General features: G+C 41.5%; 1 protein-coding gene across 8 annotated transcripts in view; it reads right to left on the bottom strand.

The window, feature by feature from the left end:
• grin1a (glutamate receptor, ionotropic, N-methyl D-aspartate 1a) overlaps window positions 1-24,241 on the bottom strand; it is a 54,020-nt gene that overhangs the window by 19,896 nt on the left and 9,883 nt on the right. For 4 of the 8 annotated variants that reach the window (XM_072662245.1, XM_072662244.1, XM_072662248.1 and 1 more), the window contains exons 4-12: window positions 15,989-16,086; window positions 14,573-14,694; window positions 11,136-11,310; window positions 10,813-10,957; window positions 8,818-8,904; window positions 8,086-8,234; window positions 6,725-6,851; window positions 4,127-4,291; window positions 1,536-1,654 (exon numbers count right to left, since the gene is read on the bottom strand). In XM_072662245.1, coding sequence (XP_072518346.1) covers window positions 1,536-1,654; window positions 4,127-4,291; window positions 6,725-6,851; window positions 8,086-8,234; window positions 8,818-8,904; window positions 10,813-10,957; window positions 11,136-11,310; window positions 14,573-14,694; window positions 15,989-16,086 — 1,187 coding nt within the window. Of the gene's footprint in view, window positions 1-1,535; window positions 1,655-4,126; window positions 4,292-6,724; window positions 6,853-8,085; window positions 8,235-8,817; window positions 8,905-10,812; window positions 10,958-11,135; window positions 11,311-14,572; window positions 14,695-15,988; window positions 16,087-16,938; window positions 17,002-24,241 lie in introns of all 8 variants that reach the window. The other 4 variants (XM_072662250.1, XM_072662251.1, XM_072662246.1 and 1 more) reach the window with 2 other exon arrangements.

A 24,241-nucleotide genomic window follows, 5' to 3' on the forward strand; every position in this document is an offset into this window, starting at 1 on the left:
GGCGTCTAAGGATAAGCATCAGAGATGAGGAAGCAGGAGGAAGGAAGAAAATGAGGTGTTTTAGGACAGAACTCCTCTGAGAACGTAGCAAAAACAGTGGTTAGGTATATGCAGTGTATGTATGGTACTGTGCAAAGGATTTAGGCACCTGTGAGGATTAGAATGAAAAAGCTGCTAATCCGAGCAGTAAGTGTTTATCAGCTGATATAAGAATAAACAGAATAATAACACTGGTGGTTCTCCATCACTGTGTTCATCATTAGAACATCTCCAAAGTTCTCCTCTCTCATGGAGTCTAGTGTTATTTAGAGTTCTCCTCAGATCAACACCTGGTTTGGTGGTAAATCAGGGCTTAATGATGGTAAATCAGGTGAGCTGCTGCTGCTGCTGCTGCTGATGGAGTTGAACACATCCTCCACGCTGTGCTGGCTGGACTGGGAAGAGGGTGTCCAGGAGAAACCTGGAGGAACCGAGCTCTGTTCTTCAGACTAGCTCACCGACAAGATCTCACTACTTTCTTTCTTCAGAATGAGAAGCTCTTGCTTCTCCTGTTTACTCGATTCATGTTCAGCTGCTTTATCTGTTCTGATGAGATCTGGAGCTTCTACAGTAAAACTCTCTCACTGCTGAGAGACGGGGTCTTAAATAATGTAAATAGGTGCCTAAAACCTATGTACAGTACTTACAGTATATACACTATATGGACAAAAGTATTGGGACACACCTCATAATCTTTAAATTAGGTTTTTAATTCAGTTCCTTTTCCTCAGGTGTGATAAATCACTCACATCAGTGAAAGAACGGGAGGTTCCGAAGAGCTCACTGAACTCCAGCGTGGTTCTGTATGTAATAGGAGACACCGCTGCACCAACAACAACAAGTCAGCTGGTGAAATTTAGACCTTCCCTCCTAGATCTTCCTCCATCAGCTGTGAGTGGTGTTATTATTGAACAGTGGAAGAGTTTAGGAGGAACAGCTCACAGAGAGCAGCTCAGCGTCCATCGAGTGTCCGACCACGTAAAGCTACAGAGCGGGGTCAGGGCCGAGTGCTGAGCTCAGACTTTTCTCATAGTGCAGAAAAGTCTCCAACCCTGCTGTAGTATCTGCAAAAGGGGGGTCGACTGCATATTAATGCCTATGGGTTTAGAATGGGATGTCACAAATGCTCCTGGAGGTGGAATGTGTAGGTGTCCCAATACTTTTGTCAATATAGTGTATGTGGAACATTTCTGTATTACATACTTGTAATGTATTATACATAACAACAGACATACCATCCTGATAAAGGTACAAACACAATACACAAAGTGTGTGTGTGTGTGTGTGTGTGTGTATCTATGAGAGTGAAACACACACAGAAGGAAGATCGACAGTGATGTAAGCTGAGCCTTCTCATGACTTTTGGAGACATCTTGGACATCTCGTGCCCCCTCTGACTCAAGTCAGAGGAATAGACCCAAACAGATGAAACCCCAGGAGATGCCCCACATGGAAGACACAGAGAGTCACACCGATCACCCGCCCCCCTGTTGTACCTGAACCGGTCTAGTAGGTAAAGCATCACCGCCACCACATGTACCGACAGACCCACCAGCAGCCACAGCGTGCTCTGGAACGGCTGCATGAACGAGTCCAGTGTACTGCGCGGGATTTCCTGCAACATACAGCACAGCGTCACTCTTCTGTAAACCCAGGACCCCGCGCACGCCAGAGCTCCAAGATGTAAGAGTTGTGAACTTGGTTTCAGTGGTTACTTAAGTGTCAGGTAGACAATCAAACCAGTTAATGCATTATATTATATATATTATATCTTATACAGCATATCATATATACAGTGTATATCGTCCCTGTCTGATGAAAACCATGTGTCTCCAAAATTACGGCACAAATGCTCTTAACTCTGAATGGAAGTCAATGTACTGTAGAAGTTTATTCCAAGTAATTTAGAGCGTTTCTATTGGTCCAAAACCAATACTTACAAACAAAAAAACAAACATGGAGATACATGGTTTTCATTGGACAGTAGAGATATGCATACTTCTGCATATTCTAAAGTGTATATATATATATATATATATATATATATATATATATATATATATATATATATATATAATTGCATATATAGATGTATATTCTAAAGTATAATTGCTGTTTATTTACCAAATGTAACATATTGAAATATAAATAAATAAATACATGTGCAAAAGTAATGGCACATTAAATGTACATGTTATAAAAAAAAATCTCATCTGGTAATTAACATTATTGCAAGTAATTTAGAGCATTTCTATTGGTCCAAAACCAATACTTACAAACAAACAAACAAACATGGAGAAACATGGTTTTCATTGGGCAGCAGAGATATGCATACTTCTGCATATTCTAAAGTGTGTGTGTGTATATATATATATATATATATATATATATATATATATATATATATATATACTTGCATATATAGATGTATATTCTAAAGTTTATTTATATTGTTTATTTACCAAATGTAACATATTGAAAATGAATTAAATCCATAAATCAATACATGTGCAAAATAAGTAATGGCACATTAAATGTTATAAAAAAAATCTCATCTGGTAAAATTTTTCAAATAAATAGAAACTGTGTCTAAATGTGCAGGAAATTATATATAATATAATATACTATTATATTATTTATATTAGTGCCCTATACTAATAGTTTACATTCATTTTCCTTTAACAGAGACGTACGTCTGCATATTCTAAAGTTTTATTCCTGATTATTTACCACATTTATCATATTGCAAAATAAATAAAAACATGTACAAAAGTAATGGCACATTAAACATTGTATAATGTTTTTTTCGGATCAGGTAATTTTTTTTAAATAAATAAAAATTGTGTTCAAAATGTATAAATATACATTTGAATAAAATGTTATATACAAATTTCAAACCTGTTAAATGTAAAACATAAATAGAAATTGTGTCCTAAATATGCACAAATATGATATATAGAATAATCTACTCATAAATTATTAATATAAATTATAAATATTTTATATTTATATTCTTTGTTTAACTATGTATAAATATAAATTTGTATAAAATGTTATATACAAATTTCAAACCTGTAAAATGTAAAACATAAATAGAAATTGTGTTCTAAATATGCACAAATATGATATATAGAATAATCTACTCATAAATTATTAATATAAATTATAAATATTTTATATTTATATTCTTTGTTTAACTATGTATAAATATACATTTGTATAAAATGTTATATACAAATTTCAAACCTGTAAAATGTAAAACATAAATAGAAATTGTGTCCTAAATATGCACAAATATGATATATAGAATAATCTACTTATAAATGATTCATATAAATTATAAATATTTTATATTTATATTATTTGTTTAACTTATTTCCTCTTATAAATCAACACAACATGTCATTTGACCAGATAACTTGCGTATAAACTGTATATTTGCAAGCAAAAAACTTTTTCCAGCAACATTACAAAAGAGGAGATACAACGTTTTAACTTCCAATAGAAGTTGATGTAAAAAGATTTGATTCCAAGTCATTTTGGAGCATTTCTATTGGTCGGTTCGTAATGAATACATCATGAAACAGTGTAAAGAACAACTGCCAGATGCCACATTATGTCAAAAAGTGAAAAACAGCAAAAATGGAGATACTGAAATTGAGTTTGAGTGACAGCAGTGTTGAAAACAAGCCCATAGCATATTTCCACACAGCTGTTTATGTTAATGCAAGCTTTGAAGATATTAGTTCTTGATTAGTTGAAGTGTAAAAGTGTAAAAATGTAAATTTGAGAAGACAAACTTTCCACAGGCTTTTGTAAGTAAGTCTTACAAGCGGAATTGATAAAGAATACATAGATGAAGGGAATTACCCCCAGGCCTAAGTCACCACAAAGCTTAATCCTGCCATGTAATGTCAGGACTGACAGTGATTTCGTCTTAGACGATAAATCCCTCAGCATCAGAGCGCAGTCATTCACACACATCCCACTTTTCAAGGACTTACTGCCTACCGTGAGAAATGGATTTACAGGCTAGGACACTTTTCATGCAAAACTGGAGCGCTGAGTTTGAGGGGAACGGATGTACCTTCTTCACAAGGATAGTGAGTCCCTGATATTTGAACGGTTTGGAGAATTCTATGTACTGAGCTCGTTCGTTGTTGATGGTCAACGGAGCCACGATCATGTCTGCAAGGCCACTCAGGAGCTCTCCCATCATGCCGTTCCATTCCTTCTTGTTGCTGTTGTTCACCTGAGGGCGAGAAAAAAGGACATGACTAGCCGGTGGATTTTCTCGTGCACTTGTCAGAATGTGAAGAAGTAGATGATGGGCAGGAAACCTAAATGGTAGATTGGTAGAACCAGGCCTCGTAGTGGCTGTGTCCGTAGAAGCGCACAAGCTGTGGAAGCTAGCGGGGATCCGGACTAGGCTAAAAGCTAACTCTCGCTGACAGGCCTTTACCAGCTCTTCACATCACTGTCTGCTCCCTTGAAATAAAACGAATCCGGGATACCTTGTACTTGAGCTAGGCGCTAGGCTAATCGCTAACAATAACCGACTGGCATGGTGCCCAAAAACAAAAAAGAGGCATTAGTAGATATGTACAGTATGTGCTTGACTATGTGCAGTGTATTTATGACCCATCAAATCTAGTACTATTTTTTTTATTAAATATCTAGGGTTTTGTGTGTTTTTTTTAAGTTAATTGTATGGCCTCAATGGTAATGAGCATTGCTAACCAAGCTAGCGCTAGCAGAACTGGAAATCGGAGGGCCATGCAAAGCCTGTGTTTTAATATAAAGTAATATACTGTGTTTATTTATTAATTTAATTAATAATTATTGGAATGAGGAATATTTTTAATATTTTCTGCATGTGCCAGTTCACAATACTGCCCAGTCGGCCCTATAGTCGCTTCAGCTTGCTATCCAATCAGAAAGACATACCACTTGGAATGATGGCCTAGAAGTGGGCAAGATTTTTCAAACCCATATACAGCTCCAGAAATACATGAAGAGACATGAAGTGAATTTCCCCACTGCGGGACTAATAAAGGACTATCTTATCTTATCTTATCTTACATGATCAGTTTCTCTGGTTTTAGTATTTATAGGCAGTGTGTTTAAGGGTAATGAACATTTGCGTTATTTCATAAACCATGGACAACATTTCCCCTAAATTCCAAATAAAAATGCTTTTTAAAAATTATTTTCTACTATTTTAAGCATTTATTTATGTGCAGAAATGACAACTGTTCAAAAACAACTGCTCAAATAATGCAGAGAAATGATTACAATAATTATAATAATTATAATAATAATAATATAATAATAATAAGAATAATAAGAATTTAATCATAATAATAATTTAATAATAATAATAATAATAATAATAATAATAATAATAATATATACACATACAGATACAGCTCTGGAAAAAAATAAGAGCCCACCCTACATGATCAGTTTCTCTGGTTTTAGTATTTATAGGCAGGAAATTAACATTTACGTTGTATTTCATAAATTTCCCCTAAATTCCAAATTAGATCATTTTTAACAATTATTTTCTACTGTTTAGATCATTTATTTATATGCAGAAATGACAACTGCTCAAAAACAACTGCTCAAATAATGCAGAGAAATAATAATAATAATAATAATAATAATAATAATAATATATACACATACAGATACAGCTCTGGAAAAAATAAGAGCCCATCCTACATGATCATTTTCTCTGGTTTAAGTATTTATAGGCAGGTAGGTGTGTTTAAGGGAAATTAACATATGTGCTATAGTTCATAAACCATAACAATTCTACCCCTAAACTCCAAATAAAATATTATTATTTAGAGCATTTATTTATTTATGTGCAGAAATGACAACTGCTCAAAAACAGCTGCTCAAATAATGTAAATAAATTATTATAATAATTATAATATAAAGAAGTTATTATTCAGGTTTAAACACAGTACTAATTTCTGAACTTTGAGAGCATTCAGAAATCACTATGGTGAAATAATAACCTCGACTGACCAATCACAGCTCTCATGTCTTGGCCGGCTCTCCACTAGTCTTTCACACGTAGAGATGCAAAATACCTAGCAAAATAACTATAATTATATGTAAACTAATATGAAAATATGTTGGAGTTATGATTTTTTTTGGAGAAGGAACATGCTTGAAGCCCCTCCTTCATAATCCATAATAAATTCCATCTCGGCCTTGTTCAACCCTCCACCACCCCGTCTCCTCCCTTATAACCCCGTCATCCATCATTCCTGGCTCCACTTATCAGATAGTGGACTGGCTTCCTACCACAAATCAGCAGCCACCGGAGCCCAACAACAAAGCTATGCTATGCTATGCTATGCTATGCTATGCTCCTTCGGACTGCTTAGACCGACTTAAACCAGCCAATCAGAGCAGAGCTTATGTTTTTTTTCCCAGAAACACGCCATAAAAGGAAAATCAGGCAAAATAACAGGGTGGTAAATAGGCTTGTAAGACCACATCCGGGCATTTTTCGCCCCAACCAAAGTCACATACGTCCTATTTATGCATTAAAATACACATTTAATGCATAAAAATATGAAATCCTACAGTATTAATATAATAATTGTTGTGAATATAGCCTGATTGGTGCTACTGATGTGAGACCCTGCAGGCCTTTGTGAAAACTCACTCTCTCCTGAGTGCCAAATTTCCCATCAGCCACCAGGTGCACCTCATAAGTGAAGTTCATAGTCATGGCCAGCTTGATCAGCAGGTCCACGCAGAATCCGTAGCAGCACTGAGGCACTATTGGGCGTCCTGTAACCAGACCAGAGAAGGTGAAATTTCAATCCATCTGAACGGAAGAAATCTGGAGAGATTATTGTCTTAAAAGCCCACCGTCTGCTCACATTCACTCCTAATGCCAAGATGGCACTCTGTATGCCAGTTTCAGATGCCAGTGTACCTTGGTGTTGTCACTGGGGTCGGGGTAAATTCCCATTCAATTCAGTCAACTCATGAAATAACTTAAATATACGGACAAAAGTATTGGGACACCTGTTCATTGCTTCGTTGTTTCTTCTGAAGTCAAGGCTATTTAAAAGAGCTGATCCTGCTTTTGTTGGAGTAACTGTCTCTACTGTCCAGAGAAGAAGACTTTCTACTAGATTTTGGAGTAGCATTGCTGTGAGGATTTGATTGCATGCAGCAACAAGAGCGTTAGTGAGGTCAGGATGTTGGATGATGATCACCACCCCACCTCATCCCGCACTCCTTAACCCTTCCCAAAAGTATTGGATGAAGCTCCACTACCATCCATCATTCCAGAGAACACAGTCCACCTTCCACTGCTCCACAGCTCAATGCTGGGGGCCTTATATATACCCCTCTACTAGCCCACGCCTGGCACAAGGATCTTGTTTATCTGCTGCAGAGAGTCCTATTCTTTTGGAAATACTTCTCTACAGGGACAAAGCAAGCTGTGTGTATGTGTGTATTTGCTGTATCAGCAATTGGTGCAACCAACCTAAAGACGCTGAATGCATTCATTCATTCAAGGGTGTCCACAAACTTTTTGGATAGATAATGTATTTATTGCTTGAACTGACCTGAATTTACCCCGGATTTTGGATGAATAAATGTATCAATGGCTCGTTTATTCCCCGCTAAGGCACATTAGCATCAGAAACAGCCGAACCCAAGCACACAGACTATAGCTTGCATAGGCTGCAGCTCATGTCTGATACACAAGACATACTATTGTAGTTAAAGCGCATAGTTACACTCAAGGCACACACATACAGCACGCTGCATCTGCGGAGTTTGCAAACGAGACACAGAGTTTGCAAAGAGCAGACATGTCCACACACACGTTTACACGTCCAGTCAGACCGACCACATGCTTTCTCCCAGTCGCGCACACACACATACGCCGCCACTGTCACGCTCGCACACTCAGCTGCATGCATACATATATAGATACCTACTGCATATATATGTATGCATCTCCAGTTGGCGGGCAGAGTAAAGCACAGTGCTATCGTAGACGTCCCTGTTGTGTTACCTGGGATGGTCTCATTTGGTCCAGTGCAGATCACCTTTTTAATTAAGACTCCGTTGGGTGTGAACTCTTCCCTGCAGGTCCCGTCCTGCATGGTCGGTTTCACATACACAAACGGTTCCTGATGTATGGTCACTATCTGTGGGGAGCCAGGACAGAAACAAGAGGAATCAGTTCGAGGCTTCGATTGGAAGCAGCTGCAGGATCATGCTGATGCCACACTGACTGTAACAGGGGGGAGAACGGCATCTCCGTCGTTCCCACTCCGGGCCGGAACGCTGCTGCTGCTGCTACAGCACTATATGGAGGTTTGGTGGTGGAGCTGCAGGAGGAGAACCTCTCTCCAGAACTGCTGCTGTGTACCGCTGCGTAACCCGAGTCATATTAGTGTAAAATCCTGTAGTATTACTCTACCGCCTCAGCTTACATGCTTCTCCGCTTGTCCAAAAAAGCATGTGTACAGCAGGCCCCTGAGGCGGCGCTCAAAGCGTTGAAGTAAAAGTAAAATCACCCTCCAAAACTGTAGGGGGAGCCCATGAGCAGGAAACAAACATCAACTCTCACATAATGCTGCTTTAACTCATTCAAATATGTGGAGGTGTAGCTTTTCTAGGACCATGCCGCCTTTATTGTTGGATGCACCGTATTCGCTTCTGAGTGAGTAACACTGCAAATCTTGTTGTTATTAGGAAATTAAGGCTGGTCTCTAGCAGATACTATACTTTTAGCCTTGTTGACATCTGGAAACCTCTGGGTCTCTCCGTCTCCCCTCCAGGCCAGATGATCTTCCTCTGCTTGTTCAACACCACCTGAGGAAACAGCAAGTTAACGTGAGGTCAATGTGGCCTAAAAGCAAATACTGTGTACGTGTGGCTCAGGTTAAGTCCAGTTAAGTCCAAAAAGTGACTTTATTTTGCACTTTTATTAAATTAAAAATCATACATTTAGTGATTTTTACATAAATTACTGTACTGTCCACTGTCCACAAATTCCAAACCCCCATTAAAACATGTTGCTGGTATGAAGTAAACACTGTGGCCTGTTGATGGTACAATTTATAATGATAATATGTCCAGTGTTGTCATTTATACTTGTACAGTACAATGAATTCAACCTCTGATAGCAGAATTAATGTGGCCCGGAGCTGAGCCACATCTAGCATTGACTAGTGGCCCATATTCCACTTGGAATGAGGACCTAGATGTGGGCCAGATGCATTTTTTGGAACCCATTTTTGCCCATTTGAAGCCCCTCCTCCATAATCCAAAGTCCTATACATTCCATCTCTGCCTTGTTCACATGTCTACGACATTCCTGGCTCCACTTATCAGATAGGGGGCTGGCTTTCTACCCTTAAAGCAGAAGCCACCCGAACCCAATCCAACCCGACCCAAAGTCCTCTGAGTTCTCTCCAAACTCTTACAGTCTTCTTCCAAATCACTGAACCAGCCTTTTCAGAGTTGACCCACCACTCCACCACTAGTTTAGCCAATAGATCCAGTTTTGGCAACTGCATCCATCATTCCAAGTGATAAGTGGGCCACTAGGAAATGCCAAAAGTGGGCCGTGTCAACGCTGCTATCAGGGACTCTCACATATATAGCCCAGCTTGGGGTAAAAGTGAGTGCTACAACACTCCTGGAGCAGAAAGGATTAAGGGTCTCAAGGGGCTTAAGATCCAACAGTGGCAGTTTAGTGGACCTGGGTATTAAACCCACAACCCGTTGACCAATAACCAAGTGTTCTAGCCACTGAGCAAGCACTCTTCAATTGTCTGAAACCATCCTTCAGTCAATCAATGGTCAGTTTCTGTCTGCACAGACTGTCTTGACTAGATATCAATAGGGTGGTGGGCCCACACTCAGCCATGCCACTACCAGGTCAGTGCCACTGCTGCTGTGCTGAGACTGGTCCACCACACAAATAATATCTGGTCAATAGAGGCCCTATGGTCAAAAATTGTGTATATGGCTTTTGAATGATGAATCTATGTAATAACAGATGTGCTGCGGCATGGTTATTGCACTCCTATATGGTGGACCAGTGCCTACAGTGGTGGCTAGTAAGTGACTGGGAGGACAAGTGGATGATCACAATATATATTCGCTATATGTCCAAATATTTGTGGACAGCATACAGCTACTTTAAGTTGCACCCATTGCTGACACAGTTGGACACACCCACACAGCTTGTCTAGACCCTGTAGAGAAGAAGTACTACCAATAGAATAGGACTCGCTGGTCAGATCAACATGACCCTATTGGCACCATGCTGCCCCCTAATGCCAGGCATGGGCTAGTAGAGGGGTATATTATTATAATATATATATATATAATATATAGCATTGAGCTGTGGAGCAGTGGAAGAACTGTGTTCTCTGGAATGATGGATGGTGGTGGAGCTCCATCCAGTACTTTTGATATGAGCCTCTGAGGGGAGTCAGTTTGTGATCATCCAACATCCTGACCTTACTAACACTTATGTTGATGAATGCAATCAATGCAATCCTCACAGCAATGCTCTGCTCCTCCAAAAATCTAGTAGAAGGCCTTCTTACCTGGACGGTAGAGACTACAACGGTAGTTACTCCAACAAAAGCAGGATAAAGCTTTTTAATAGCCTTGATTTTAGAAGAAATGATGGATGAGCAGGTGTCCCAATACTTTAGTCATATTAGAAGGTGTATGACGGTACAGACAGCCAAGAAATGTGCGTACCTGAGTTCCGTTATAAATTCCGACCTGGATCAGTCTGCTCTTCTGGTAGTTAAGGATGCTGTAATGGGCATACTTCCGGTCTCCATCGTCGTTGAACTCCACGCGGCCCGTGAGGCCTTCCGGATATTTGGATGACATCAGCACCCTGCAGTCGGAAAGGAAATAGTGTTTAGATGATGACGTCTGGATAAGCTTTCTCTCCAGAGGCACGTCATTATTGTCCTTATCCCAGAATCAGACATAAGCCTCCTAGCTGCATACACACATCATGTGATGACTCAGAAAATGAACCGATACACGCTGTGGCAGCGTCCCGCCCTGACCTTTTAAAGAGCGGCCCAGTCTTCCAGATGTTGGTGTTGCCCACGCAGCCTCGAGGCGGCTCAGTGATGTTCTCCTTCTCAAACAGCTCCTGGATGGACTGAGCCACCACCGCCACTGCGTCACTGATGTGGGCCGACTCATTCTTGCCATTGATGAGCTGGAGGCCAATCAATCCTGCGTGTGCATCAACATTAGAGTAAAGCAGTGAGCAGGCTGGACACCTTTAGGCCTTTAGGAGCCCTTTCCAACAAAAAAAAAAAACAAAAACACATAGGGCCCAGCATGGAGCCATGATGGGCAAAAGGCCTGTCTGAATTTAGAAAGTACTAAAGTATCAAATAAATCTATAAAATAACTTTCTGTAAAACTGTAGCCATGAGAACAAAAGCAGCCTGGAGGAATCTGGTGTGTATGATGGCATGCAAAAGTTTGGGCACCCTGGTCATATTTGCTTTTAAGTGTAAATTGTAAGTCACTATAAGATTAACTTCAAATGATCTTCAAAAGGCAATCAGACTTTTAAGCAATTCATTTAAATTTTGAATAAAAAAGGACATGAGCACCATGCAAAAAAAAAAAAAAGTTTAGGCACCCCAAGCTTTAAGATTTAAGCTTTCTCCTTAGTCAGCTTGGGGGCTATTTTCCCAACAGCCAGCAGCCACAGGGCTCCACTAAGCAGCTGCCAAGTACTCTGTATTAAAATAAACGATGCCCATAAAGCAGAAGAAGGCCATAAGAGGACCATTATCAGGTATTTTTGCCCATTATGGATGCAGGGACCCTTGAGGCTGGATTTGCTCACTATCATACAAACTGGGACATCAGTGAAGCAGTGAGTTTAAGTCATTATTTACTGCTTAAATTTACTCTTAAATATATACGTCATGCACAAATCCAGCTTCAACTAGGGTTTTTTTTTTCTGTTGAAAGAGGGTCCAGTAAACTTCAGTTCTGCTAGAGGAATTCATAGCGAGAAAATCGCTAGTGTACACAAGTGAAGAGAGTGACAGCTATGAGGAATCTCTTCTCACTGTAAGATTAGGCCTACAGGAAAGCTCCAGTGTTTTTCAACCCAACCTTAACGCCCTTAACCTTTAACCCAAGGCTTATTTTGAGACCTTTATTCAGCATCTAGTATAAATTATTCTGTAACTGCTATAAATGATTCAGTAACTGCTATAAATGATTCAATAACTGCTATAAATGATTCAGTAACTGCTATAAATGATTCAGTAACTGATATAAATGATTCAGAAACTGATATAAATGATTCAATAACTGCTATAAATGATTCAATAACTGCTATAAATGATACAGTAACTTTTATAAATGATTCAGTAATTGATATAAATGATACAGTAACTTTTATAAATGATTCAGTAACTGATATAAATGATACAGTAACTTTTATAAATGATTCAGTAACTGATATAAATGATTCAGAAACTGCTATAAATGATTCAGAAACTGATATAAATGATTCAGTAACTGATATAAATGATTGTAGTAAGAAGCATTGTTGCTATAAATGCTCCAGCAACTACTATAATTGATTCAGAATCTATTAGAAATTATTCTCTACTGAATATAAATAATTTAGGATCTGATACAAATGCTTCAGTAACTGCTATAAATGATTCAGTACTGACTATAAATGCTTCAGTAACTGTTCTAAATGATTCAGTATCTACTATAAATGCTTCAGTAACTGCTATAAGTGATTCAGTATTTACTATTAATGCTTCAGTAACTGCTCTAAGTGATTCAGTATTTACTGTTAATGCTTTAGTAACTGCTCTAAGTGATTCAGTTCTACTATAAATGCTTCAGTAACTGTTGTTTGATTATTTATTTTCATATTTCATGGGTTTAAAGGGTTAATCTGCTTTTTAATGGGTTAATCTGATTCCCATAGATGTGTTTCCCTGGACCCAGAATAGATGAGAAGACCTGCAGACTCAAACTTCATGTATAACAGAACCAATGTGCAGGTGCTGAAATAACTGCCCACTGGCTTCTATTATGAGCAGGTCCCACAGCAGATAGAGGTTAGGCTGAAAAACACTGTAGTGTTCTCTTAACACTGGTGATCGTACCACAGAGCCTTCCCGAGTGTTCGGACAGGGACGTGACGAAGGGTCTGAAGTGACTTCAAAGTGCTCAGGGGCAACAGTGACCACAGAGTGAGGTTTAACACAGGCCGGTGCAAGATCCAGAGTAAGAAGGGCAGGCATGGCTTACCATTACCAGTAATACGTCAATGAGGGAGTTGCAAAACACCCTTTTTAAATTCATGAGAGCCAAGCCATTATTAATATCATCAACACGATACAGTAAAATCCAGTAATGTGGGTCAACCCAGACATACATTTGGATTAAAAACATATGTAGGGTTCTTGGCATCACATCAATAACCTTGAGAAGAAATGAAAGCTATTACGTTTCGTTCTGTCCGTCAGTCGGAATTCATGAAATACAGAACTGTGCAAAAGTTTTAGACATCTGTGAAAAGCTGCTTAAGTAAGTTTATCAGCTGATATTAGAATAAACACTAATAACATTGGTGGTTCTCCATCACTGTGTTCATCATTAGAACATCTCCAAAGTTCTCCTCTCTCATGGAGTCTAGTGTTATTTAGAGTTCTCCTCAGATCAACACCTGGTTTGGTGGTAAATCAGGGCTTAATGATGGTAAATCAGGTGAGCTGCTGCTGCTGCTGCTGATGGAGTTGAACACATCCTCCACGCTGTGCTGGCTGGACTGGACTGGGGGACCTGTAGACTACACTATACTGACAAAAGTATTGGGACATCAGCTCATGCATTGTTTCGTCTGAAATTAAGAGCTGATCCTGCTTTTGTTGGAGTAACTGTCTCTACTGTCCAGTGAAGAAGGCCTTCTACTAGATTTAGGAGGAGCATTGCTGTGATGATTTGATTGCATTTCGGCAAACAAGAGTGTTAGTGAGGTCAAGATGAGGTTGGATGATCACCACCCCACCTCGTCATCCCCATCTTCTCTACCAGGGCTGGGCAGTCTTCTGTGCCAGTAATTGGTGCAACGTAAAGTAGCTGAATGCATTCATTAGAGGGGGTGTCCAAAAATATTTGGACATATAGTGTAGCTCAATATCTCAATGACTTTTCAATGTGACCTGGAGGTACTGCTGAGGGACATGATTTTAAATAATGGGATCAGGGGCCTAAAACCTCTGCACAGTACTATGCGTATGGTATCAGTATAGTGTAGTCTCCCGTGATTCGTTTAAGACCTTTAAACATACGATGTCTACATGCTTAACTACGTCCACCAACGAAATCTCCCCTTTCAGTAAAGACTACAGGTCTACTGAGAGTGAGACACCAGAAAAGAGCCAGCGTCTGAGGCTTTTTCCAGTGTCTTTGGCTGGGCTGGGGTTTAGGGTCCCGTACGTACCGTCTGGAGCTTCACTCAGAGCTTTACCGGACATCTCCCGCTCTCCAACCAGCCACACGTAGCCTGAGCCGGTCATGTTGAGAAAGCGTGCTGTCTTGTAGACGGCAGCAGCGTCCTCTTCACTGCAGGCAAACACACATTAGTCACAGTCCCTCCACAACAGCCCCAAGACCTTTTCTAAATCCGGTTCATTTATCTCACCCTGTTCGCGGCTTTTCGCTTCGACAGGTTTCATAAATTAATGATTTTCTTTCCTGCTGTCCTGAGGAACTTCGAAACAATGTTGTTGCATGTCTTGCTGCGCTAATTACCTTCTATTACTCCCCTTGAGGCCTAGTTATCATTCCTCAAATTTAATAAGAAGGGTTTTTGCAAAATAAAAGGATCTAAAATGCATTCATTTTGCCCACTACAGTGATCCAGCTTATCTGCTGCACTGCAAGGGCCCCCCTTCTGAGTGCTGAGGGCCTATCAGAGAGGGCGCCTTGCAAGTTGATGATAAATGAGCTTGAGTTTGTTCACCGATCAGCCATAACATTAAAACGTGCCTAAAATTGCCTCAGTTCTTCCTGGTGTCGCTATAAAAACACCTCTGACCCATCTGAAAGTGTCCTGCTGGGGTATCTGGCACCAAGGCTAACGTTAGCAGCAGATCCTTTAGGGCCTCCATGAGCATCAGTGAGCCTTGGGAACCCATGGCCCTGTCGCCGGTTCACCGGATGTCCTTTCTTGGAGCACTTTTGGTAGGTAGGTACCGACCACTGCATACTGGGAACTCCCCACAAGACCTGATGCCTGATGTTCTGGAGATGTTCTGACCCAGTCATTGTCTAGAACATCACAGTTTAGTTCTTGTCGAAGTGTCTCAGATTCTTATGCTGTGCTTTTAACACGTAACCTACAAGACCTTGACCAGTGCCACTAGAACCTGGTAAGAACCCTAATTCCCTTCATACAACTGTCAGTGGTTTTAATGTTATGGCTGATTGGTGCACCAGCTATAGCTATAGGAATGTAATTTACATAGAGCTTAAATTCCCCTCTTTTTAACTCTACTTTGCATTAATATACATATACAAACTGAGAACCAGCACAAAAGGCCTGTATTTATACATTGTTTTTTGGGCTACAATAACAGCCTAGGGCCCTCTTGAGGGCCGATAGTTTCGTCTGGAAAGTATAGCTATAGCTGCAGAAAGGCTTATTACCCACTAAGGTGTATTACTCAGTGACTACAGGGTCTTCTGTACAAACTGGCAGGCTATTCTCTGGTAATAGAAGCTTGTAAGAACACTAACGGCCCTCCTCAGCGTCCATATGAAGACCCTGCTCTAGGTGACATGCGCAGTGGTGCAGTGGCCCCATTACGTTCTAGTCAGTAGAGGAAAGCTTTCGCCGTAGTAAACAGCACCGTACCTGGCTGAAAGAATGATCACCCGAGCCTCCAGCTCTTTGGCCTCCATCAGCAGGGCAGTTAAGTTAGTCTCTTGGTTGAACTGGAGGACTTTCTCGGCCTGGGATTGGGGCACACAGTCAGTCAAGGGTGGCATTAACCCCCCCACCCCAGAACCATGCTGCCTCTTTCACCTAGTTTGATCGGTTTGGTTGATTGGCTTTTCTTTTGTGGGATTGAAAAAGGAGGAAAAAATGACAGAGCTCCAGGAGACTCGGATAAACTAGGTTCAAAAAAAAAAAAAAAAGAAAAAAGCTAGGGGGAGGAGAACGTCTGTATTGTCGCATGCAAACTGAGGGTTATCAAGGCTCCAGAGAAGGACGTGCATGTTAGAGGTTTGGGGAGAGAGATAGAGAAAGTGAGAGAGAGATAGAGAGAGAGAGAGGCCGATGCAACCGGAAACTGAAACCGGGAGAAAAGGGGGGTGAGAGGTGAGGGGGCGCGATTTCCCCAAAGAAAAACAGTTGAAAAAAGAACAAAAAAGGAAAAAGTAGGGAATGCTGCGCAGAGGGAGGAAGTAGTACTTGGGAAAGCGTCATCTCCCACACTACCGAATCTCCACAAAGGAATGGGCTTGCAAACGAATCTTTTTTTTTTTTGGTTGTTTTTTTTTATCATGCATTCCTTTATTTAAAAGGAAAAAATGGGAATGATAGAAGCGGAGCGTGTTTACATTTCTCTCTCTTTTTTTTTTTTTTTTGGGAAACCGAAATCATAACTGTTCAAACCAAAATCCATTCGTCATTAAAAATCAATCATAAAGGGCACAAAAAAAGAAAGTCTCAATGTAAAAAAGAAACACGTGCTACCAAGATAAGGGCATTTCTGGGTTGGCCGGTGACTGGCTGGGCTGGATTCTAGTTGCTACGTTTAGAAAGTTGGTGGGCGGCGTGCATTGACCATGCAAGTATACCTTGGGTCCTCGCTTGTTGTCATAGGACAGTTGGTCGAGGTTTTCATAGTTCCTTTTTTTATTCTGATGAGTAATGTGCACAGAGAAAATATGCAGACACAGAAGAATATTATAAACAGTTGAAAATGATGGGCAATAAAGCATCCAACAAATCTCCATTTTTTTTAACTGCTCCAAATTGGAAGTCCTAACCCTGGGGCTTTTCAAAAGACATCAGAGACTGTTCATCACTGACCTACAGCCAACATCACCAATCAATCCGCCAGACTATATAGAGCGATATACAGCTACGTGACTGGTGATGATTGATGGTGGTCTTTGAAAATCAAGGAAGCTGTGAAATTATCAGTCAGATCATATGACCTGATTTGAGTCAACAAAGAGTCCGAACTATTGTCAGCCGTGGCCTGAAGGTCAGAGAAAGTAGAATCGGGACTGGAAGGTTGCTGGTTCAACACCCTGGAGTGGCAGGAAGTGGACTAGAGGTTAGAGAAGGAGGTGTGGTTCAATCCCCGAACTGGCAGGAAGGAGGCGAAAGGTTAGAAGGGTGGGCTTATGACCAGAAGGCTGCTGGTTTAATATCCTGGACTGTCTGGGAGTGGCTTAAATGTTAGAGAAGGAGGTGTGGTTCAATCCCCTGAACTGGCAGGAAAGAGCCTAAAGGTTAGAAGGGTGGGCCTATGACCAGAAGGCTGCTGGTTTGATATCCTGGACTGTCTGGGAGTGGCTGAAAAGGAGGTGTGGTTCAATCCCCTGAACTGGCAGGAAGGGGCCCCTAATGATTAGAGAAAGAGGTGTGGTTCACTCCTCGGACTGGCAGGAAGGAGCCTAAAGGTTGGAAGGGTGGGCTTATGACCAGAAGGGTGCTGGTTTAATATCCTGGACTGTCTGGGAGTGGCTTAAATGTTAGAGAAGGAGGTGTGGTTCAATCCCCTGAACTGGCAGGAAGGAGGCGAAAGGTTAGAAGGATGGGCTTATGACCAGAAGGCTGCTGGTTTAATATCCTGGACTGTCTGGGAGTGGCTTAAATGTTAGAGAAGGAGGTGTGGTTCAATCCCCTGAACTGGCAGGAAAGAGCCTAAAGGTTAGAAGGGTGGGCTTATGACCAGAAGGCTGCTGGTTTAATATCCTGGACTGTCTGGGAGTGGCTTAAATGTTAGAGAAGGAGGTGTGGTTCAATCCCCTGAACTGGCAGGAAAGAGCCTAAAGGTTAGAAGGGTGGGCCTATGACCAGAAGGCTGCTGGTTTGATATCCTGGACTGTCTGGGAGTGGCTGAAAAGGAGGTGTGGTTCAATCCCCTGAACTGGCAGGAAGGGGCCCCTAATGATTAGAGAAAGAGGTGTGGTTCACTCCTCGGACTGGCAGGAAGGAGCCTAAAGGTTGGAAGGGTGGGCTTATGACCAGAAGGGTGCTGGTTTAATATCCTGGACTGTCTGGGAGTGGCTTAAATGTTAGAGAAGGAGGTGTGGTTCAATCCCCTGAACTGGCAGGAAGGAGGCGAAAGGTTAGAAGGATGGGCTTATGACCAGAAGGCTGCTGGTTTAATATCCTGGACTGTCTGGGAGTGGCTTAAATGTTAGAGAAGGAGGTGTGGTTCAATCCCCTGAACTGGCAGGAAAGAGCCTAAAGGTTAGAAGGGTGGGCTTATGACCAGAAGGCTGCTGGTTTAATATCCTGGACTGTCTGGGAGTGGCTTAAATGTTAGAGAAGGAGGTGTGGTTCAATCCCCTGAACTGGCAGGAAGGAGCCTAAAGGTTAGAAGGGTGGGCCTATGACCAGAAGGCTGCTGGTTTGATATCCTGGACTGTCTGGGAGTGGCTGAAAAGGAGGTGTGGTTCAATCCCCTGAACTGGCAGGAAGGGGCCCCTAATGATTAGAGAAAGAGGTATGGTTCACTCCTCAGACTGGCAGGAAGGAGCCTAAAGGTTGGAAGGGTGGGCTTATGACCAGAAGGCTGCTGGTTTGATATCCTGAACTGTCAAGGAGTGGCTTAAATGTTAGAGAAGGAGGTGTGGTTCAATCCCCTGAACTGGCAGGAAGGGGCCCCTAATGATTAGAGAAAGAGGTGTGGTTCACTCCCCGGACTGGCAGGAAGAGGCCTAAAGGTTAGAAAGTGCTGGTTTGATACCCTGGACGATCAGGGAGTGGCTTAAATGATAGAGAAGGAGGTGTGGTTCAATCCCCTGAACTGACACGAAGTGGGCTTGGGACCAAAAGGCTGCTGGTTTGACCTGAAATGGCCAAATGGTTAGAGAAGAAGAAGGCTTGGTTCAACCCTCTAGACTAAAAGTGGGTCTGGCACCAGAAGGTGGACTGACTGGAAGTGGCCTAAAGGGTAATGAAGTGGACTTGGGACCAGAAAGCTACTGACATGATACCCTGGACTAGCAGGAAGTGGCCGAAGGGTTAGAGAAAGAGATGTGGTTCAATCCCCTGAACTGGAAGGAAGGAGCCTAAAGGTTAGAAAGTTGGGCTTGTGACAGGCAAGCTGGCTGGTTTGATACCCTGGACTGTCAGGGGGTTCTTTAAATATTACAGAAGTAGGCTTGAGATTGAAAGGATCCTGGGCTAAAGGTTAGAAGGGTGGGCTTGTGAGCAGAAGGCTGTTGGTTTGATACCCTGAATGGTCAGTGAGTGGCTAAAATGTTAGAGAAGTAGACTTGAGATCAGAAAGTTGCAGAAAGTGACCTAATTATTAGAGAAGGAAGCTTGGTTCAAACCTCAGAACTGGCAGGAAGGGCACTCAAGGTTAGAAAGGTGGGCTTGTGACCGGAAAGAGTGCGGGTTTGATACCCTGGACTGTCAGGGAGTGGCTTAAATGTTAGAGAAGGAGGCTTGGTTTAATCCTCTGAACTGGCAGGAAATGGGCTAAAGGTTAAAGAAGTGGGCTTGGGATCAGAAGGTTCCTGGGTCAAACCCCTGAACTGTCAGGAAGTGGTCTAAAGTTGAGATGTTTGTTGAGAAGGTTGCTGATTCAATCCCCTGGACCGTCAGGATGGTAAATGACAAGAATGAGCGGATGTTTATAGCTAAGGTGCCATTGCGCAAGGCACCTATACCCCAACTGCTCCCTGGGTGCTGTGCACTATGGGTGTGTGTTCACTGCTGTGGACAGGTTAAAAGCAGAGCTGAACAGTTCAGCAGTGAGGACTGAAAGCCACAATGTGTGCACTGTGGGCTGCTGTATGTATGTATGTACGGCTGCAGACAGAGAAAGTGCATTAGGAGGCCAGTGGCCTTTTCTGCTGCACCATCTTGCATTCTTCGCATCTTCCGATTTTTTGAGGGCAGCAGCCTCGGGGGAAACTGCGTGCTCGGACTGAGCCATTTCGCAGCGGTATAAATAAACTCCTCTAGCGCAGAAACACTCGGCGCTGCGCTATGACTGAGCACAATCTAATTCCAGATATGATTCTGCTTCTCGTTGCACTTAGGATTATGCGTGACATGGCGCTAGATCTTCCCAGAGTCTGACAGGGCCTTGCAAAGTCCAGCACCTAATGTTTTCTTCACACAGCTTCAGTAGGGATGCATGCTCCCCTTTCCACACTGTGCCTAATACTGCTATGGTGCGTGTCAGCTGAAAATAGCTCACTGCAGATGACGCGTTCACATTCTGATAGCTAAAGCAATATGAAAACGAGCCTCGTATGTGGCTGAGGGAATCGAAAGGCACGCTCTGGGGTGCCAGGCCCCTCGAACAATTATGCAAAGTGGAACAAAGCCTGTGCCTTAACAGACTTTATCAACCATGAGTGTGTGAATAACGAGCACTGCATCATATGCCTCAGTAAACTCCGGACGAGCAAATAACATTGTTGACAACACTTGCTTCGGCTTCTTGCATTTTCCTGCAGAACCTAAGGATGCGGCGATATGGGAATTAAGGCCAATTCCCTTTTTTTTTTATGTACATATCTGCTGGTGTCGATACAAGACACTGCACTGATATGGAAACTGTGGGCTGATATCTGCTGAGGTCTAGACTAAATCCACCCAAATCAGCACTATAGTGAAATTTCGCCTATATGTATACATGGGTACGAATATAGTTAAATGCAGATATTACAGGGCAGTAGTCCAGCATCACTTAACCATCACTCTGCTCTTCTTAAGTTCAATAAAAACAGAAACAAATATTAACTTCAGTTCATTTTAGTCAAATCTAAACATCTGTCTGATGTAGTTAATATGTCTAAGCAATTATCTGCCGATACTGATGTGGTTCTGATGTCACTGTGCATCTCTTATACAATTCGGATGTTAAAAATGACTGTGGTGTCCAAATTTGGGGTGCAAATTCTGGCCTGTGACCGATATCCAATATACACATCTGTGGGTGTATATGCACAAACATTTATTAAATTATATAAAAAGACATTTGGACTAAATTCCCCTTATTCCTATAGGGGTAGAAATACTGTAATAGGAATAAAATTGTATAAAATATATTATATTCACCTGCTCTTGACAAGACAAAGGACAATTTAAATTAATAAATATTATATATATATATTTAAATTGGTGTCCCAATCAGGTTATTTTGCCCTCCTGATCTGATCCGAGTCTTTTAATGCTGAGTATCAGTCGATTCATCGTTTTAGTGAAATCCCATCATTTTCAGTATCAGTTTCTATGATCAGACGTTCTGGACTGATTGATTTACTTTAGTCGAGATTTTTCTCAAAATGTTTTAAAGTGTTTAATATCTAAATCCAGTCTGACCAATCAGCTCCCAGCTCTTTTACAACACTGCAGTGAGGTCTCCTTCGGTACTCCCTAGCAAATCAACTTCATTATTAATTAAATGGAGACATAGATGATATGTGACATAGACAATCAATGGCACTGACATACATATCAAAGAAAAACATAATAAATAAAAATTATTACCATCATTAACCATCATTATTCTTATCTTCTCTACTACGAGTATATTAAATAAGGACTGTTCTACTGCTCAGGTGAGCTGATATAGTCCTAATTTAATATACTCGTAGTAAAGAAGATAAGAATAATGATTGGTCAGACTGGATTATTAGATATTAAACACTATAAAACAGTAATTAAAAAAAAAAAAGACTAAAGTAAATCAATCAGTCCAGAACATCTGATTATAGAAACTGATACTGAAAATGATGGGATTTCACTGAAACGATTAATCGACCGATACTCTTTAGCATTAAGAGACTCGGATCAGATGAGGAGGGCAAAATAACCTGATGGGAGACCATTAACCATCATTATTCTTATTTATCATCATTAACTCTGATTATTTATACCTTCTCTACTACAATTATATTAAATTAGGACTATATCAGCTCACCTGAGCAGTAGAACAGTCTTATTCGGTGGTTTGGTGACATTTATCAATAATTTATGAATAGTTCTGATCAGAGGAGGATGGCTCCTCCCTCGTTTCCTCCGAAAGTTTCTTCCTCCAGTTCAAAGCTCACCGGCTTTGTGACAACGGCAGTTGTAAAAAGAGCTATACACATAAATTTGCTCACAACAATGAATATATAATGTAATATTTATAATAATAATACAATAAAATAACAATAATGATCACTGGGTTTTAAACTACAGCTGTATATCTACGTGGTCCAACACCGCTGTTGATGTAGCTGATATAGATATTAATCAGTTATGACTGTGCATCCCTAGTGCAAAGGATCTGTCCCTCTTTCACACATTACTGTGGAACATCACAGAACATGTCAACTGACCAGGACAGCTGTTGTTGAGACAAACAGCTGGAAAATGCAATAAACAACAGACAGCTCAGAACTCTCGACCTGTCCAGAAGCAAACCCGCAACCCAAGCACTTCTTTCCGAAACTGATTCCCGAAATGGGCGGCAGGTACGGCCTACTGAACCCTCTGGGAGAGACGAGAGAACATCAGCAAGGCATGAGTCACATCTCTGCAGCTGGATGGAAAACAAGAGCAGACAACCATCAGTACCACGTTTCTCCATTACCACCACGCCAACATTGACACTGGCCTACAAAGCCAAGACTGGACCGACCAGCCTCTCCGTACTTGATGGCGATGGTCCAAAGCCTGATCTGCACCAAGAGCCCTTCCAGCTTCAAGTATGGCTCGGCTCGACCCGCCATCCTTTAAGATCCACGGAAGACGAGCGTCCAGACTTTTTACTGTCCTGCACCAAAGTGGTGGAACGAACTTCCCCTGGGTGTCCAAACAGCAGAGTCCAACGCTCACTGTCCTCAAACCCAGACTGAAGACCCTCCTCTTCTGAGAGTACTTGGGCGAATAGCAGAGTGGTCTCCTTACTGACTTGTGTTTAGTAGAGTCTAAACTTAGAGGATCTTTGAATTTTTAGTCTATTTAAACTAGCTAAACTGCTAAATGCTGTAAATGTAAATGTAAACATAGCAAATAAAGGGCTGGTGGGCTGGTGCAAACTACAGCTGTATATCTACAAGGTCCAACACAGTAGCTGCAGTACCTCCAATACCTCCAGCCTGCATGTTGACACCAAATATACGGCGCTCTATAACCACTTCATTCGCGAGCAGCAGGACGTGCATAATTAACGGTGTCAACGCCGCATCTTTGGAGAATTACAGGATGAATCATTCCCCATTAAAAAAGCCTTCCAACGATCCCAAGGCGTTTTTATGGGCAGCGTTTTATATAGGCACTTTCTAAGAGAACTTTCAGCAGCCGTCTGCTGCTAACCGTAGCGCCAAATCAATGATACCCAATGATTCTCAGGATTCTCAGCAGGGTTAAAGCTTAATTGGAACTACACCAAAATAGTCTCACTGTTAATAATGTCCTCTATCAGCGAAGAGGGCAACAGTAATTACCAGCGCGCTGAGCGCTGATGTGGATTTGGGAGCTTGATTTAGCTCTTCCCAGAGGAAATAAAGTCGGGAGCCTTCGAAGAGCTCATAACCATCATAATGCAGCCTTCATTACGTCCATAAATCAAACAAACGCTGGCTTTCCGACGGATTGCCTGCTCCGAGTCGGCTGAACGCGAAGGCCGGGTGGGCCTCTCCGTTTCTGAGCCAGTGATGCTTTGCAAAGCCCCAGGTTAAGACTGAGATTTTCGCTCCTGTTGTGGATAGACTCAGGAGATTTCGACTATGGCAAAAAGCAACGTGAGATGAGTAAAAAATGTACAGAACTCTAATTAGATTAGACCACATTAGACGCTGTTGATGCCTTTGGCTTCAGAAGGTTAGCCAACATTTACAACATGGCATGAGAGAGATGTCAAACAGAAAAGCAAAACAGTTACGTACATAGAACACTTCTGAGATCGTT

This window comes from Salminus brasiliensis, chromosome 18 (assembly GCF_030463535.1).
Source record: "Salminus brasiliensis chromosome 18, fSalBra1.hap2, whole genome shotgun sequence".
NCBI classification, from domain to species: domain Eukaryota; kingdom Metazoa; phylum Chordata; class Actinopteri; order Characiformes; family Bryconidae; genus Salminus; species Salminus brasiliensis.